At 35.3% G+C, this 17,937-nt stretch overlaps 1 protein-coding gene across 1 annotated transcript in view; it reads right to left on the bottom strand.

Annotated features, from left to right (window-relative positions):
- Positions 1 to 17,937, bottom strand: part of SPAG17 (sperm associated antigen 17) — a 249,501-nt gene that overhangs the window by 61,463 nt on the left and 170,101 nt on the right. Inside the window, 3 exon segments of the mRNA XM_051992887.1 lie at positions 13,197 to 13,356; positions 15,173 to 15,348; positions 17,216 to 17,336. Coding sequence (XP_051848847.1) covers positions 13,197 to 13,356; positions 15,173 to 15,348; positions 17,216 to 17,336 — 457 coding nt within the window.

The raw sequence follows: 17,937 nt of genomic DNA, 5'->3' as shown, positions 1-17,937 counted from the left end.
CAAATGATTGTTGATTGATTAATTATAAGAACACAGATTTTGGGGGTTAGAAGTTATTTAGTACAACTCATATAGACAAGGAATCACTACCTTTGAATGAATCATTAAGGCGTTTTTCTTTATGTCACTTACAAATTGCCCTTTGTGCAATTCTATTCCTTGTTCATTTTTAGCCAAACAGAATAAACCTAGTATTTCTTCCACAACACACCTTTGAATACTTGAGACAACTATCATATACCCCCATAATGCTTCTTTTTTCTGAGTTAAACAGATCCAGTTGTTTGGGTGAACTTTCTGGCACAACCAGAACAAAGCCTTACTCCTTACCCAGTGCTTGTGGCTAGAATTTTAGTAAAGGCCATTAAGTGAGCAGTACAATTATCTGGGACAAGACCTGACAAGATATACATCTTTTATACCAATACACAAATTAATGTGTGCTGTGAGACCATCCCAAAGTGGCAAATTTTATTAGCCATGGCTCCAAATTTTATACATGGGTCTCCATTAAAGACAACCAGACTATTACATAATTGGCAATGGATTCTTGAAGAAAAAGTTTCTAAAGTTCCTCTTAAAGGACCAACTATCTTTAGAGATGCATCCAAACATAATATTTGTGCTGTATACTCTCATGACTTAACTATAAAGAGAGTAGTCAGAACTCCTTTTCAGTCTATTCAGCAGAATGAATTGTATGTGATCATTCTAACTCTTACTTATTATCCAGGAGACATAAATATAATATCTGATTCGGCCTATTCAGTAGGTGTGGTACAAAGAATTGCCACAACTCAAATAAAATTTGCAGTCTCTAATATATATCAGCTCTTTAAGAAGCTTCAAGAGCAAGGGAGAAAGCATCCAGGTAAGATTTATATTTTGCATGTCCACTCTCAGAGTGGACTTCCAGGTCCCATTTTTGATGGTAATTCAAAGGCAGATAGCCTTCTAACTAGTTGGTCAATACTCCTTTATTCCAAAAAGCCCAGGAATCTCATTCTAAATATCATCAGGCTGCTCGAGCTTTACATTTACAATTTGGAATAACAAGAAAGGAAGCTAGGAGCATAGTAAAAGCTTATACGGCTTGCCTTCCTTTCCACACTCCTACACTGCCTCCAGGAAAAAAACCCTCGTGGTTTGAGACCCAATGAAATCTGGCAAATGGATGTGACCCATTATAAATCTTTCAGTCATCTGTCTTTTATACATGTTGTAGTAGACACCTTTTCAGGATTCACTTTTGCATTACCAGCAGCAAAAGAGACAGTCTGAGTGGTCACTGAATTCCTCACACAAGATTTGCCATTATGGGTGTGCCACAAGCAATAAAAACAGACAATGGTCCTGCATATACTTCCAAATATTTTGCACATTTTTCTGCACAGTATAAGATTTTACACACCACTGGCATACTTTTTAATCCTCAAGGATAGCAATAGTAGAGAGGAGAAACAGAGACATTAAGAAGTTCCTCCAAAAACAAAAGAAAGGGGGAACCACAGGTAACTCTAGAGAAGTTTTAAATCTAACCCTTTATACTATTAATTTCTTGATTTTTGACAAAGATGCACTGGCTCCAGCAGACAGGTTTTATAACCCACTGGAAGGGCAGTGTCCAATGTGAGCAGCTCCACTATCTTTAGATAATTGCCAAGTGATGTGGAGAGACCCAGAAAGTGGTGAATGGAAGGGACAAGATAGGCTAACTGCTTGGAGGAGAGGGTTTGCTTATATCTCTACAGGTGGAGAAGGAATCAGATGGGTGCCAACGAGCCGTATTCGCCTTGTCCATCGCAGAGAGATGGAGCAGACCCTTGAAACGAAGGAGAAGACCCAAGAAATATCAGGTGGTTCTGTTGCTGATTGTGCTCACCATTGAAAGAGCATGGCAGTTATGGCGTTTGACTCATGGACATAGAAAATTGTTGGACTTCAAAACCCTCAGGAATCATTGGATTCTCTGAGACATAAGATTGTTGTAGGACTTGAAAGCCCTCAGGAATCATTGGATTTTCTGAGAAATGGAGGACTTCAAAATCCACTGGAATCATTGGATTCCCTAACACATAAAAAGGCTTTTGCAGAACTTCAAAAACTTGGGGGGATCACTGGATTCCCTGACATGTGAAGCAATGGACAATAGATTGGTTTTGGACTATCTCTTGGCTGCTGAAGAAGGCGTATGTGTGACTGTTGTTTACATACCCTCCTTCTAGGACTTCTGGAAATATTTTACACCACCATATTTATTTATATTGTTTGTTATATCACTACTTGCATGTACAATTCATGTTTGTTACACCACATCGAGCCTGCACTGACTGTGGGGAGGGTCATCATTAACAACCTCTGCGTTATTGCTATGTGCTTGTGTAATACCTCCCATTTTGATGGGTTTGTGGATAATAAGACCCTTCAGCCTAGAAACCCGCTAGCAACCCCCACCTTCCTTTGGTGCTTTTCATCTCCCTTCCTGAGAAGTCAGGGAGGATGTGATCACTTCCCCTTAGGGGCTCTGACCTCCCTGAGGAGTCAGGGATGGCATGACCACCTGTGTTCTAAAACAAAAGAAAGCAGGAGATGTAATGGGCTGAAGCTCGGGTTGATGCACTAAGGTCCCAAGCACATGAGGCTAAATATTAATTGGACCATACTCTATTAATATATATGCTTAGAGAAAGAATGGCCCCTGCCCTATTTGTGCAAGTCCTGATGTGTTGTATAGGAAATGACGATTTTGGTGGGTGGAGGCAGGGGAGCAGAGAGGGAGGTGGAAGAGACTGCTGGCTGGCTTCTTGTTGCAGCTCACATTGCTATTGTGATTTCCCCTTCACCTCTGATCCTCCTTCACCTATGATCCTTCTTCACCTCCACAAAGAATAAAGATAGAAGATTTTCCCCTAACCTGAATTCCTGACTCCAGCTGATTTTAAATACAAGGTCATCACACTCACCCACTTATTAATGTCTCTTTAAAATAATGGTACTCAGGGGCAGTTAGATGGTGCAGTGGATACAACACCAGCCTTGAAGTCAGAAGGAACTGAGTTCAAATCTGACCTCAGACACTTAACATTTCCTAGCTTTGGGATACTCGGGGGCAAGTCACTTAACCACAATTGCCCCAGCAAAACAAACAAATAAATAAATAATGGTGCTCAGAAATGAATCCAATGCACAAGTCTGTTGAAGGCAGAATGCAGTTGGACTATCACCTGTTTTGGAATGCATTGGTTTCTTATTTTAGCCCAAGGACTTATTAACTTTCTTGACTGCTCCTTTGCATTATTGACTCATGTTGAACTAGCAGATCACTAAAATCCTCGGATTTTTTTTTTCAGAAAAAACTGTTGTTTAACCATACTTCTTCAAATATTGTATTTATGGTGTTATTTTTTAAATACATAAGAGTACAACTGTACATTCATCCCTATTAAATCTCATCTTCTTAGATTCAGGCCAATGATCCAGTTTGTAATCATGGCTTCCCTTCCTCAATATTTGCTCACCATCCCATTAAGAATACATTTTGAGAATTTTCCCAAGAATTCGAATCAAGTTCCCAGTCATACTTTGTAGACTGAAACTATTTCTTTTCTTCAAATCATCACATTTGTCCTTCTCAATCTTGTGATACATCCACTTTTCTGCCTTTTATTTATTTTTTTATAAACCACTGCTAATGACTTAGCAGTCACACCTGGCCCCCCATCCTCAGTATTGAAATGTAGAATTAATCTGGGTGACTTGTATTTATTAATAGTAGCAAAGTATTCTCTTACAATCTCCTTACAATCTCATTACATTAAAAACTCATTATTTTTATTCTGTCATTTCCAGGGTAAAATACATTCTTCTTGAGAAAATAGATGAAATAAGAATTAAATAGCTCTACTTTCTCTTTGTTGTCAGTCATCTTTGATACAGCCATGTATGACAAACTTTTGATTCTCATTTTTTCTTTTAAACTAGCTTTTTCAAAAATCTATTTTATTGTCCCCAGATTTTCTCACTGCTCTTTCAAACTTATTTTGAATTAGTATTCCCAATGTTAACTTTATAGGAACAAAGTTCTGGTTTCATGCATCTTCTGTTAGCTGACCTGTTCACCTTTACCTGTCCTTCAAAAATCTAATTTTGTTGGTATTCTCTATGTGTAGACCTCAGACTCTTCAGACAAGACCCATTTCCCTTCCTCATTGGCATTTTTTCATTCAAGATTTCATTCTTGGGAATTTTTTCATCCCTCCTACAATGACTTTCCCCAAAGTTTCTTAGTCAATAGGATACTAATTAATTTTTCTCTTTGACGAAATGTTTTCTTCCAAGTGTAGTGTATAAGTCAGACTACTCAAGTTTCCTTCTCTCATTCATAAACTCTAGAATGAAATGGTCATTTAAACCAATCCAATCCAATCTACCAGCAACTAATTTTTTTCCTGATAATTAGAATAAGATTCTAAACAAAATCTCACTTTGTTGATTCCTTTGCCTTTAGAAAGATAAAGTTATTACTGAGTTAAGTCAAGAAGTTATTTATTGCTCTGCTTTGGGCACAAATATCTCAACTGTCTGGATAATTGAAGTCTCTATACATCTATTTTAGGTCCTCATTTTCTCTTTTTAATCCTGTGGTCTGTAGTATACATCCCTGATACATCACTGCCTCCTCCTCTCCTTTTTTCCTATCTTGTTTCTGTGACTAAGATACACCCATCCAGAGCTATAGTTTTAGGTTTTATCCCACCAGGTCTAAGTGATACTTATGAGATCAAATTAGATGACTATAGAAAAGTTGAGGTATCTTAAATAAAATGTACAAAATATAGATAATGAAGACTACTGAGGTAAAATTATATGTCCCATATAACAAAATTTCTTGACAGAGCCAGGGCAATCACCCACATTTCTTGACTCTTGGCCTACTGTTCTTTCTAGCAGCAATTCAGTTGAGGAGACCATTAACAATCAAAGATATCTAACACTTCTCAGGATTACTACTATGCTGCATTTCCTTGACCTGAAAATATCTCCAATAAACCTGCTTAAATATCATTGGTCATAAAAATGGGAGAGTCAATTTTAGAATAATCAATCAAGGTATATGTGCCTTCTATGTCTCAGAAGTGATGCTAAGTACCAGGAATTCAAAGACAAGAATGAAACAATTCTTGCTCTTGAGGAGTCTGTATTCTATTGGAAATTAAGCGAAAATTCCTCTGAACTACTTTGGAATTGATTGCGTGACATAAGAGATGCTGCATGATACAAGAGATGTTGGCAAAGATTGCCCAGCATAACAATCAAATTAAAGAGAGTGTTGTATTCTTTGAGTAAAGTACATTGAGAATGTGCAAAATTAAAGACTCCATCCCAAATATTTGTGCCTGACCTGTGGAAGAGCCTTCCAAGCTTGTATTGGTCTGATCAGCCACAGTTGGACTCATTGTAAATCTAACATAATGATATCATTTTGGTCCTCTTCAAAAATAGAGGACAATAACCAACTAAGAGACAATTCACTTGATCTTTTGCTAAATTATTTAAACCTAGATCAATCATTTATGCTTGAAATAGATGCCTCTGATGTAGAAGTAAGAGACATTTTAATTCAAGTCATCATTCTCAATATGCTATAGTCACACACACACACACACACACACACGCACACGCACACACACACACTTATTTTTTCGTGGAGATAGCTTATTTTTTGCATTTATCACATTCTATGTTTTATTATGTTCATTTCTATACATATTTTACTACTCTTTTTAAATTGTAAGCCCCGTGAAGTCAAAGGCCATTCATCTTTGCATCTATTTTAGTGTCTAGCACACTCCTTTTCAAATAAAGCTTTTTCCTTTTAAAAAATTTAAGTTTTTAATGGATTTTTTTAGTTTTCATATTACCTTTAATTTTGCTGAATCTATCTCTACTCAATCTCCTACCTAGAGTAGGCAATGCCTCCTACTGAAGAATAATAAGAATATTTTCTTAAAAGAGGGGAAAAATTTGTGCAGCAAAACCATCCAAAGCATTAATTTAGTCTGGTTATATATGTCATATTCCATATCTTTTTGCAAAGAAGTCATTTTATGAAGTCAAAATGCATTCAAAGGGTCATTTGCTCTTTGAGATAAGCTTTACAGTATTCCATTGTGTTAATGTTACTGTTCTTTTCCATTTATATCTGTGTAATCACTATGCATATTGTTTTCCTTACTTTATGATGTATCAGTTCCAATAAATTTTCTTGTGTTTCTCTGAATTCTTTTTATTTATCATTTCTTATGTCATAGTTTTATTTAGATATTTCCCAACCAATAAAAAGTTCTTTTTTTTCCTTATATATACACTTATGAAAAAAATCTCTCGATGTTTTTATCATTCTATAAATTATCACACAATTTAGAGCTGGAAGAGACCTCCGCAGCCATCTAGGCCAAACTACATATGAAAACAATCATTATTATAACATATTCAGTGAGTAATAGTCTAGTTCTTCATGAGGACTTCTAAAAGAAAAGTTAATCCTTCACTTTTCTAAACATTTCATTTCATTTATGGATTGTTATCATTGTTAAAAAAAATTTTCCAGACATACAACCTTAATTTGTCTTTTTGTTATGGTCAGTGCTGCCTTTTAAATATTGAAAAACAGACATTGAGCTTTCTGTTGACCTCTTCAAAGAATTCCTACATGAATAGAACTTGTTGTAGACATTTACCAAATATGATTGGAAGTTTTAGGAAATTCAAAAATTCTAAGACAACACTTTGATAACCAAGTTGGTCATGCGAAGGTAAAAACTGTCAATTCTTGCTCCACATTATCTAAGCTATATCTGCTTATTTATTTTACTAGCCACAATCTTTCCTCCTTCAATCCATCTGAACACAGAAAATATTTGTTATATTAATGCATTAATCATCACATATTAAAATGTGTTAATAATTACAGTATGATTTTCCTGTATAAAACTTGCAGATGTTTCTTACATCAAAGCCATTTCCTACTTGCTATATTGTCCTCACTTGTTGCTCCATTTAATTAAATTCTTTAAAAATTTTTTTCTGGGAAAAGTAGAGCATTGTTCTTTTAAAAAGCAAGGGATAGTTTGTAATATTCACATACAGGGCAAGAACTAGTAGACACATGAGATTCCCTTTTTTCTGAGAAAGGAGAGAGCTGAGTTGAAAGCTCAGTTTGGAGTCTGGAGCACTGTCCAGCTGGCTAAGCATTGCTTTAGGGGGAAGGTTGGCAGAAAATGAGGAGCAATTGTTTGTAGTGGCTAGAAACTGGAAAATGAATGGATGCCCATCAATTGGAGAATGGCTGGGTAAATTGTGGTATATGAATGTTATGGAATATTATTGTTCTGTAAGAAATGACCAGCAGGATGAATACAGAGAGGACTGGCGAGACTTACATGAACTGATGCTAAGTGAAATGAGCAGAACCAGGAGATCATTATACACTTCGACAACAATATTGTATGAGGACATATTTTGATGGAAGTGGATTTCTTTGACAAAGAGATCTGAGTTTCAATTGATAAATGACGGACAAAAGCAGCTACACCCAAAGAAAGAACACTGGGAAACGAATGTGAACTATCTGCATTTTTGTTTTTCTTCCCGGGTTATTTATACCTTCTGAATCCAATTCTCCCTATGCAACAAGAGAACTGTTCGGTTTTGCAAACATATATTGTATCTAGGATATACTGCAACATATCCAACATATAAAGGACTGCTTGCCATCTAGGGGAGGGGGTGGAGGGAGGGAGGGTAAAAAAAATCGGAACAGAAACAAGTGTCAATATAAAGTAATTATTAAATAAAAATTAAAAAAAATAAAAATAAAAATAAAAAAAAAAGAAAATGAGGAGCAATCTCTCTAAGGTAGGAGATTAAAAGAGGAAAAGTTCTAGGGAGGCAAGTGACACTTTTACCTTGAGAAACAATGAAGTAGGAGCTAAGGGATTTAAGGCAGCCTAGTGGATATGAAAGAGCATTGGACTAGACATTGAATGACCTGGGTTTGAATCCCTGGGATTTCATTTCCTAGCTGTATAACCCTGCTTCCCTTTCTTTGTTCATTATTTGCAAAACGAAGAATTTGAAGATGATGATTTCCAAGGCTCTTTTGGGTTCTAGTTTTCTTAGACTGTGTGGCAGCAGAGTAGGAAGCTAAACTGCATAGTGAATAGAGAGTATTTGATTTAAAGTCAGGAAGACCTGGGTTCCACCTGACTTCAGTCACTTCCTGTATGACATGGGGCAAATCACTTAACCTCTGTCTTCCTCATCTGTAAAATGGGGATAATAATAGCATCTACTTCCTAGGTTTGTTGTGAGGATCAAATGAGATAATATTCCATAAAGGACTTGTTTTATCTCTTCCTCTTTATAGGTCTACCTTAAGAATGAGAGAGCTAAGAAAATAAGTATAAAAGGAAATGTTTAAAAAGCTGAAGGCTGAAATGGTTAAACCATAGTAGCCAAGCAATGATACATACTTCATTTACACTTAGTATATTTTTCATATTATCATTGTCTAATCAACATGTTACTTTCTATATTACAAGTTTATGTGCTATTACCTCAATTAAAATATTTTTCTAGTTCAATATTTTCATTCCATAGTTAAGGGAAATTGAAGACCAGAGAGATTGGTCCTAAGGTCAAGAAGTAGGTGTTGATTCTTATAATGACTCATAGTCACATATATTTATACAGCACCTTAAAGAACTTATATAATATACAAAACACTCCACAAGTACATAAGAGAAGAACAAAATGCTGCAAGAATTCTGAGAAAGAAAAGATCATTTCTTACTGAGTCTTCAGGAAGGAACTAGCATTTGAGATGGACCATGGAGAATAGCTAGTTTTTATTTTAATTTTGTAGACAGCGTCACCTTCGATAGAAGATGATTAATGGATATGCAAAGTCAATATAAGCTAAGAGCCGAGTAGTGGATGGGTAGGGGTGAGGGATCAATTGCATGAGGAATGTGTGGATGATGGCCACTTGGTTTTTAAACTCAAAAAGTAAGGGCTACTTTAATCAAAGTAATGAAACTAATGGGCTTCATGTGCTTGTGAAATGGAACAGCATAGAGTGAAATGGTTTGGAAATAATTTGAATGGGGAGTTTACATTTAGAATTTCCCCTCCTTTCAAGGTTTTAGGTATGGGCCTAGAAACCCCTACAGGAAGAAGGAGTAGGCAGCTGCAACAGATCCAACTCAATGCTCACATTTCCCCCACAGAATTGGAGGTCTTTTGTACACCAGATGTCCTTGAACCCACAGAAGATAAACAGAATCAAGAAGGAGAGGAATAAATATTAACAATCTGTAGTAGTACCCTTTTCCTCTTCCCCTCTTCAGCTACTGGCAAACAGCCAATTGCTTCTTTAATTCAAGCTTGTATTGGCTCTGGTATAGATAAAACATATTTCTACAGTACAAGAAAAATCTTTTCCCCCCACAAAATATGTGCATGTCTAATTATGTGAGATGAGAACTACATATAAGTAAATGTGGCATATAAAGTATGTAAAATAAAGAATATTTTTTTAAAAATAGCTGAAATTCAAATATACTCATTCTTGACTTCTGTCAGCATAAGTATATTGAAACATCTGTGCATGCTAAATATACCATGAAAAGCCTTTGCATCAGTCACCTAGAGTCTATTATTTTAAAATGATGTACATTTAGATTAAAATTCCTCACATTCATATATGTTTCTTGTTTCATAAAATCATAGAATTTAAGTTAGGAGATATTTTAGTGACAATCTAATCTGACCCATACAACAAACAAATCTCCACAGTAGCATGCCTGACAAGTGGGTGTCTAATATCTTCTTGAAGACCTCTAAGAACAGATAACCTACAACTTTTTCAGGTAATCCACTCTACATTCAGACAGCTGTTAAGTATTAAAAAGACTTTTTTCTTGACATCAAACTCCAATAATTTGTAACTTCCACCCTCTGCTTTTGTTTCTAATTCGTAGGGTCAAAAAACCCAAATCTAACTCTTCTCCTTCATAGACCTTCAAATATTTGGGGACACTTATTATGTCCCTCCCAAGAGTCTGCTCTTCTCTAGACTAAATATTTCCACTTAGTTCAACTAATATTTACTTAATATTGTCTCAAGGCCTTTCATCATACATTTCCCCCTACAGCTTATCAATATCCTTCTTAAACCATAATGCCTGCAATTGAATACAATATTCTAGATGAGATCTGATGAGGGCAGAGTACAGTTACTATTCTATTCAGTAGTCAAAGATGTTAACAAAGTTTTAAAAAAGAATTACAAACTACTAGCAACTATGTGAAACAATGCTTCAACTCACTAATATAAGAGAAGGGCAAATTTAAAACAAAAACTCATAGAATTCTCATGGGACACAGAGAAAGTTGAAAAGATAAAAGATGGGATCAGTTAATCATGGTAGAATTGTGTAATTCTACACATAGTAATGGTTGGTTAAACTATGAATTGGTATAGCCATTATGGAAAGCAATCCTGCTATGCTAAAAGAAATGGCAAAATGCTGAATACAGGGAAACATGAAAAGATTTAAGTGAACTGATGCAAAGTGAAATAATTGGAGCAAGGAATACAATATACAGGATGCTTACAACCATGCAGGTTAAAACTGAATGCTATGAAATTTTAGTGAAGAAAACTTGCTCTCCAAAAAGAGACATGAAAAGATATTTTCTCCTGGTCCTTTGAAGAGCTGAAGGTTCATAGGATCATTGCATTTAACATTAGTAGAACACTGCATAAAACATTAGTCTTTTTCAAAGAATTGATTTGTTTTGCTCAATTTTTTCCCTATCTTTTATTTTTTAAATTCTTTATTATAAGCTATGGCTCTCTGGCAGGGAAAAGAAAGATGACATAAAATCAAATATTAATAAAATTGGTTTTAAAAACCCCAAATGCTGCTTTCTTTTAAAGAACTTTTATTGCCTTTTATGGTCCTTGAAATATGTGGGTGTGATAGCCATTGAGCTTGGAAAGAAAAAGCATCTTTATCTACATTGCTGCTCTGGGTTAGTCTGGGGGGAAAAGTCACATCTGTTTCACATATGTTTCTCAGTATTTTGAAATAGGGATAAACACCTTATTTCCAGTATGCCAATCAACTGATCAATCAATCAAAAGCATTTATTAAACACTTACTGAATGCCAAGCATTGTGCTGGGCACTTGGAATATAAAAATATAAATAGTCCTTATCTTTCTGGATTTCACATTTTACTGTGTGCTTACTAAGTAAATTGTATTACTTTCATTGTTTTCCCTTTTTTTCTTCTCTTTTATCTCTCCTTCCCTTATTCATTCTCTCCTATCTCTTTTATTTCTCCCTCTTTTATTCAATTTTCTCCTCTTTCCTTTCTTTTTTATTTCCCTTCTGTCTAAGCCTTAGGTTATCCAATGACACCTATGGGCTTTATTTGTACTGATGTCCCACACAGGATCAAAAATCACAGTTCTAGGGGAGATCTGATTTTTAAAAAATATTTTTGTCAATACTGAATAGACTCACATATAGAGAGTCGTTCCCCAAAAAAGTAATCCTAGCTTAAAATATAACACAACAAGAGAGCCCCCAATTTGTGCTCAAAAGTTTAACTTTTGAGCACAAATTGGGGGCTCTCTTGTTGTGTTATATTTTCCAGAAATGGCTTCTATCCCAAATAGAATGTTTTGTGCCATGTCTAGCCTATAGTGGAGAGTGGGAAAAGCTGAATGGGACTTAGTATGGACATATACCCAGTTCCTTTTATGTCTGTTATTGTATGACTTTTTTTCCCCCCTAGAACATCTTGCCGCCTCAGAACTTCAATTTATGTAACAAACGTTGATTGAGTCTCTACCACTTTTTAAGTCCTATAGGAATTAGGAAGATACCATATGTCAATTTGTTCTGTAGGAACTTGTAGACTTTTGACAGAAATATGACGTCTCTACATAATTCACTACATTTTGGTATAAAAATACTTCTTCCCTCTTCAAATGCTCCTAGGATATTTTGTTTGAATTCCTCTTTTGTTCATGTCACACTTTTCCTTGTATGATTTTTTTTGTGTATTTAAAATTTTTTTCTAGTTATACATATATTTTCATTTTTTAAAAACACATTTCTTTATGAATCATGTTGGGAAAGAAAAAATCAGACCAAAAGGGAAAAACAATGAAAGAAAACATAGAAAAAAAAGTGAACATAGAATGTGTTGATTTACTGAAATCTGATTTACATTGAGATAAGCTTTTGAGCATGAATTGGGAACTCTGTTGCTGTGCTATATTTTATGCTAGAATTACTTTCTTTGGGGAATGACTTTATATTGTGATTCTCTTTGGTGCTGACTAAAATTTAAGCAAGAGAGTTCTTTCTCTGGGTGCAGATAGCAGCATTTTCCATCCAAAGTTTATTGGGAATCATTCTGTGTGTGTGTGTGTGTGTGTGTGTGTGTGTGTGTGTGTGTGTGTGTATGTGTTACATCCCTCCAAAAGACAATAATAATGTGTAATTTAAAAAAAAAACAATCACTTTGGTTTCTGATTTCCAATATAGTCCAAAGCACACATCTGGCATATTGTAGAGTTTTACTGAATAAAGTTTGAAGTGGATGTAGAAGTGCCATAGAAGTGAATGACTTCCTTAAATCATAACATAGCCCCATTCAAATGTAAGTACAAAAAGGTCATACAAAACCAGATAGAAATGTTCTTAAGATAATCATTAAGAGTTATCTGTGCCATGACTCTTCTATTAAAATGACAAATTCACTTTTATTAATGTAGAAAATCAATAATTAACTATCTTGAAAATACAGTTAACTAGAAAATAACACAATACAATAGCATACTAGTTCTAGAATTAGGGGATCTGGGGTTCAAATCCTGCCTCTAAAACTTCCCGGAGTTTCAGTTCTCTCATCTATTTCTCTCATCATGTAGCCCTACAAATGAAAGCAGAAAAAATAGCAGATTTTCAAAGCTCAAATAATAAAAAAAAATTAACAGGCAATAAAAGGTCAAATAAAAAGTCTTGCAATGATGAGCATAAAAAGGATTGATTCTTGGATCATTTAAAATAATTACTTAAAGCTACTAGAGTTGGCAACAACAACCATTATCACCTTTTTTAAAGCTGACAGCATCAGATGGGGCAGTTTCTGATTTCGGTAGACAAAAGGAGTACCTCATGTCTGTTGAACCTGGAGCTGTAGGGGTGTCGGAGTGGGCACACACAGGACCAGAATCTGGACTATAACTCACTGCTCCATCTGCAAAGAGGACCTAAGGACAACATTGATATTTCAGGTAAGTCTTCAGAAAGTAAGGAAAATATGATCAAACAATAAAGAATAGATGGTCAACTACTTTCATCAGAGTCAACATGAAAAATTTTGAGGCCAAAAGAAAGAATTAATTCCTAGACATAGGGCTTTCAGGCCACATGTAGTCCCTCTCAGATTTTCTAATAATTTTTTTTGGAGCCTAATTCATTAGTATAAACAATCTAATAGGCCAACAAGTTTGAATCATTTGACAGAACCACTCAGCAACTGAATGGTCTTGTTTGAATGAATAATTGTAATAAAATTTGTTGGACTCTCATACATGAAAGATTTCTGATTACACAGTACACTACTGAAACAACTCAGATCTACTTCTGTAATTCATTGGTCAGACACTATTTTTCAACTTTTATGATAGGAACTAGATCTCTGATATCAGGAATATATAGAATTCCAAGATAAACTCTCTTGGGCAATGGAAATCAAGCTTTTCTGCCACTTGTGATTTAGAGCAAGGGTGGGGAATGTCTGATTCACAAAATCATTTGCTAAGGCAATTGCAGGCTATGATGAGCTGAAAACAAGGAACTACAACCTTCCACTACTTGTCTATGAGTTGATCATTTTGTAAGAAAAGAAAAAGGTTCTGTTCTCTTGGTTTAGAGAGTTATGTAAAGTAGGGTTTCTTAAAACTTTTTCTACTTGTAATCCCTTTTATCCCTAGAAGTTTTTGTGTGACCCTGGGTATATGAGAATATAAAATGAATATACAAATCAAACAGTTGCTGATAATAAATTGTATTTATTTGCACATCAACTGAATGTAATCAACATTCATTTATATGACCCCATATGAGGTCATGAATCACAGTTTAAGAAACTGGGGCCTAAAGCACCAAGAATTTAACCGACTTCCTAAGGTCATATAGCAAATCTCTGGCAGAGGAAGGGCTTGAACCCACATTTTCCTGGCTCACTGCACCATGCTTTCTCTCATAATATATGTTATAGTATTCTTGTCTATTTAATGGATTACCACATCCACAGAAGATGGATCTTCTAGGGAAGATTAATGGAAGTATATAAACAAGATCAAGTATAGACCTCGGAGAGCTTCAATAGCTTAATTCCCTCATTTTATAGATGAGGACATAGGCCCAGACAAATTGTGTTTGCAAATGATTGTTCACTCAGGCAGACTGAAGCTGAGATGCAACAAAATATGGAATGATTCTTTGCTGCTTGTGCTGATTTTGGCCTAACAATTAACTTTTTTTAGTTAGAAAGCTACCTGTCCAGAATATAAGATGGTAGACTTGGACCTTTTCTACGTACGTACTGAGAAAAAACAACTTGGTCAAGAGGGAAATATTGGAAGTGAAATCATATGACTTGATTTCAAATCTCCTTCTTACTTCTTACTACCTGTGTGAATTTGGGGGCAAGTATCCTTTTTTTCTTTCCTTTTTTACTCATCTGTAAAATGAGATAGTTGGACTGTCCCTGAGGTCTATTCTAAATGTTTGATCTTTTGACAAGTCAGACCCACTATTTCTCTTTGAATTCCTATACATAATTTTTTGTCCTCAATGATAAGGTATTAATTTGATATTCAATTCTCTTTTCAAATATCCCAACTGTCATTCTACTCTCTCTCTTCCTGATCCATGTCTGGTGGCAATTCAGCTTATGGTAAAAAAAAAAAATTCATGTAAGAATTGATGATTGAATCCCATGGATTTCAAGCTCCTAAGAAGGAGACAAGTTATGTATGGTGTCTTAAATGCATCCAAATCTCCAACAAGTTTCTTTACCTGTGTGGACCCATCCAACATGTACTTGACAACAGTCCCTTGGCTGTTAATAACTCTGGATATCTCCTGTTCTATTGGTGGTGTCACGGTTTTATGAGTCTGAGAGTATTTCACCTTTTGAGGATAACTCTGTCGAATCATGATGTCCCAGGTATGCTCATCCCCAATGTGTGGACCTAAAGGTGAAGATGATTTGTGAACTGGATGCTGTAGAAGAGAACTATGAAGCTAGGATTTAATTTTCTTACTTTAATGAAACTATTATTATTTCTGGGACTATTGAACAAAGTTGATTCCTTGTCATGGCTAATGGTTCATGGTTACAACACTTTGTTAATTTTATTGATATTTGTTGATGAATAGCTAAAACACCATAGACTCATAGATATAGAACTGGAAAGGAATGTAGGGATTATTTAGTTCAACTCCTTCATTTTATAGATGAAGAAATTGAGGCCCAGTAAAATTAAATGTCTTATCCAAGAGCATACTAGAAAATGAATACTCAAATTTTTGTCTATCCTCAAAGCTCTTATTTTCTCTGTACCCAGCTCCCAGGCAGATATAAAGGAGGAGAGCAACTGATTTAAATAAAGGCATCTAAATCTAAGGATACTGAAAATTCTGTTGGTATTCTATACAGTATCCGATATCTCATGCAGAAATATATAGGAGATGTTACCTTAACCAACTAGACGGGACAAGATACCAAACTGATTTATTGAATTTAGATGTCACTTAAGAGTGTTCATGTTGTTTTGGAGCTTCAGACTTATTCATATAGGAGAAGAAACACTGGCTTGGCAGTCAGGATTTCAGGGATTTAATTCTGGACCTACAATTAGCTAGCTCCATGATCCTAGGCCTGAAGTGAGGAATTCCTGAGCTCAAATGTGATCTTAAATACTTAATAGTTCTGTAATCCTGGGCAAGTCACTTAAACTCTGTTTGCCTCAGTTTCATCATTAGTAAAATGAAGATAATAATAATACCTACCCCCCCAAGCTTGCTGTGAGGAACAGATGAGACTATATTTGTAAAGTAGTTAGCACAATGACTGGTACACAGTAGGTATATAATGCAATTATTGTTATTCCTATGAATTCTTGATCTTGGTTACCCAATCTATAAAACAAAGCAATTGGACTATTCTGATCTCCAGAATCCTTTCCAGCTTTTTAACATTTTTAAAATTCTGATGATACCGATCAGAACAGTGTTATAAGTAAGCATCTGGCCAAATAATGTGACAATAAGACTTTACAGTGAGGTTGGTTATAACATATTCATGATGTTATTGAGAAATAACAATATGTGGGATATACTTGCATACAGAATCCCTAGGAATAATGATAATAATGCTCTCTCACCTCATCTCCTTTGCCCACTCTCTCCCTCCCTACTTCTTCCTCCCTTTTTTCCTGTCCCCTCCCTCCTCCAATCCACTATTTCATTCTGTCTATACCAAGCAATTTTGTGCCTATTACCATGTCAAAATAAGAGCAACTGTTACAAACCTTTTTATGTAATAGAATTTATTGTAACAAGATCAGCAAAATTATAAGCCTTTTTATGTAATAGAATTCATCGTAACAAGATCAGCAAAACAAAAAAAATGATGCTCTGTGGAGCATCATTCAGGATGTGGAAATAATCTTGATTGTCTTACCTTTTTGGAGAAGGGGATAATTAGATCCTGCGATTTTGCCAATGAAGTTAATTTCTGATGTGATAGCTCCCTTCATTGAGGAAGATTTTTCATGTATGTAATTTATAGCATTATGGCATATCCCAGGCATTGAGAAATTAGGTGATATGGTGATATACCTGAGTTACACAGCTAGTAGGTCAAAAGCAGGACCTGAACCCAAGTCTTCCTGACTCTAAGAATAGCCCTCTGTTCATTATGCTAGGTTACCTCTTGCAAATGTAAATGTAAAACCTTGAAAATATTGGCTGTCTTTGATAGGGAAATGAATTATTCTTAATTATTATTTGAACGTATCTGTGGTTTTAAAAATTCATCAGATGCAATGTACTAACCTGGAGAAAGGTAGCCAAGGAAAGTCACTGCCAGTCCATTAGGACATGAAATATTTAGTCTTTGGAAGGTGGGAATAAAGGGGGGCTCTGGTGGAGGTGCTGCTGCCTCTGCTGCTTCTTCCTATGAAATAGAATGCAATTAATTTTAAAGATTCTTATTGCTCTAAACCAATGAGCACAGATTAAATTCAAGGAAATCCAATAGACATTTGCTGAGTAGCCACTATATGCTCAGAATTGCTAGGAGCAGTGAGTCATTCCTATAGAGACGACTTGCCTTGTAGAATTTTAGGTAAAGAGAGTTTACCTTTCCAATCTCTGAGTATGTTAAAATCTGTTCTTCTCAATGGATACAGTGACGTTTATAAGGTCAGAATCTTGCTATCAAAGAATGTCTACTTTGGGAGACCAGACTTATACAACTAGAATACTTAATAATGATAAAATAGTATGCAGTGTGCCACAAATGCATTTACACAAAAGGACATATAAGATGTGCTACCGAAGTTTGACTCACAAATATATCATAAAGCATTAGAGATGCTGGGAAATGATGAGCAGGATGCTCATCTCTTTTTCTTGTCCTTAAAACATTTCTTCCATTTCCTCCCCAAAGGAACATGTTGTAATCTTTAATAAATTGTAGAAAAGAGAGTGATTTCTTGAGTTCCTTTATTTTTTCTTCATGGAAAAACATTAGCTTTCTCTTTGAATATAGAGAG

Source organism: Antechinus flavipes, chromosome 4 (genome assembly GCF_016432865.1).
Source record: "Antechinus flavipes isolate AdamAnt ecotype Samford, QLD, Australia chromosome 4, AdamAnt_v2, whole genome shotgun sequence".
Taxonomy (NCBI): Eukaryota; Metazoa; Chordata; class Mammalia; order Dasyuromorphia; family Dasyuridae; genus Antechinus; species Antechinus flavipes.
This window is presented reverse-complemented; position numbering and strand designations above follow the sequence as displayed.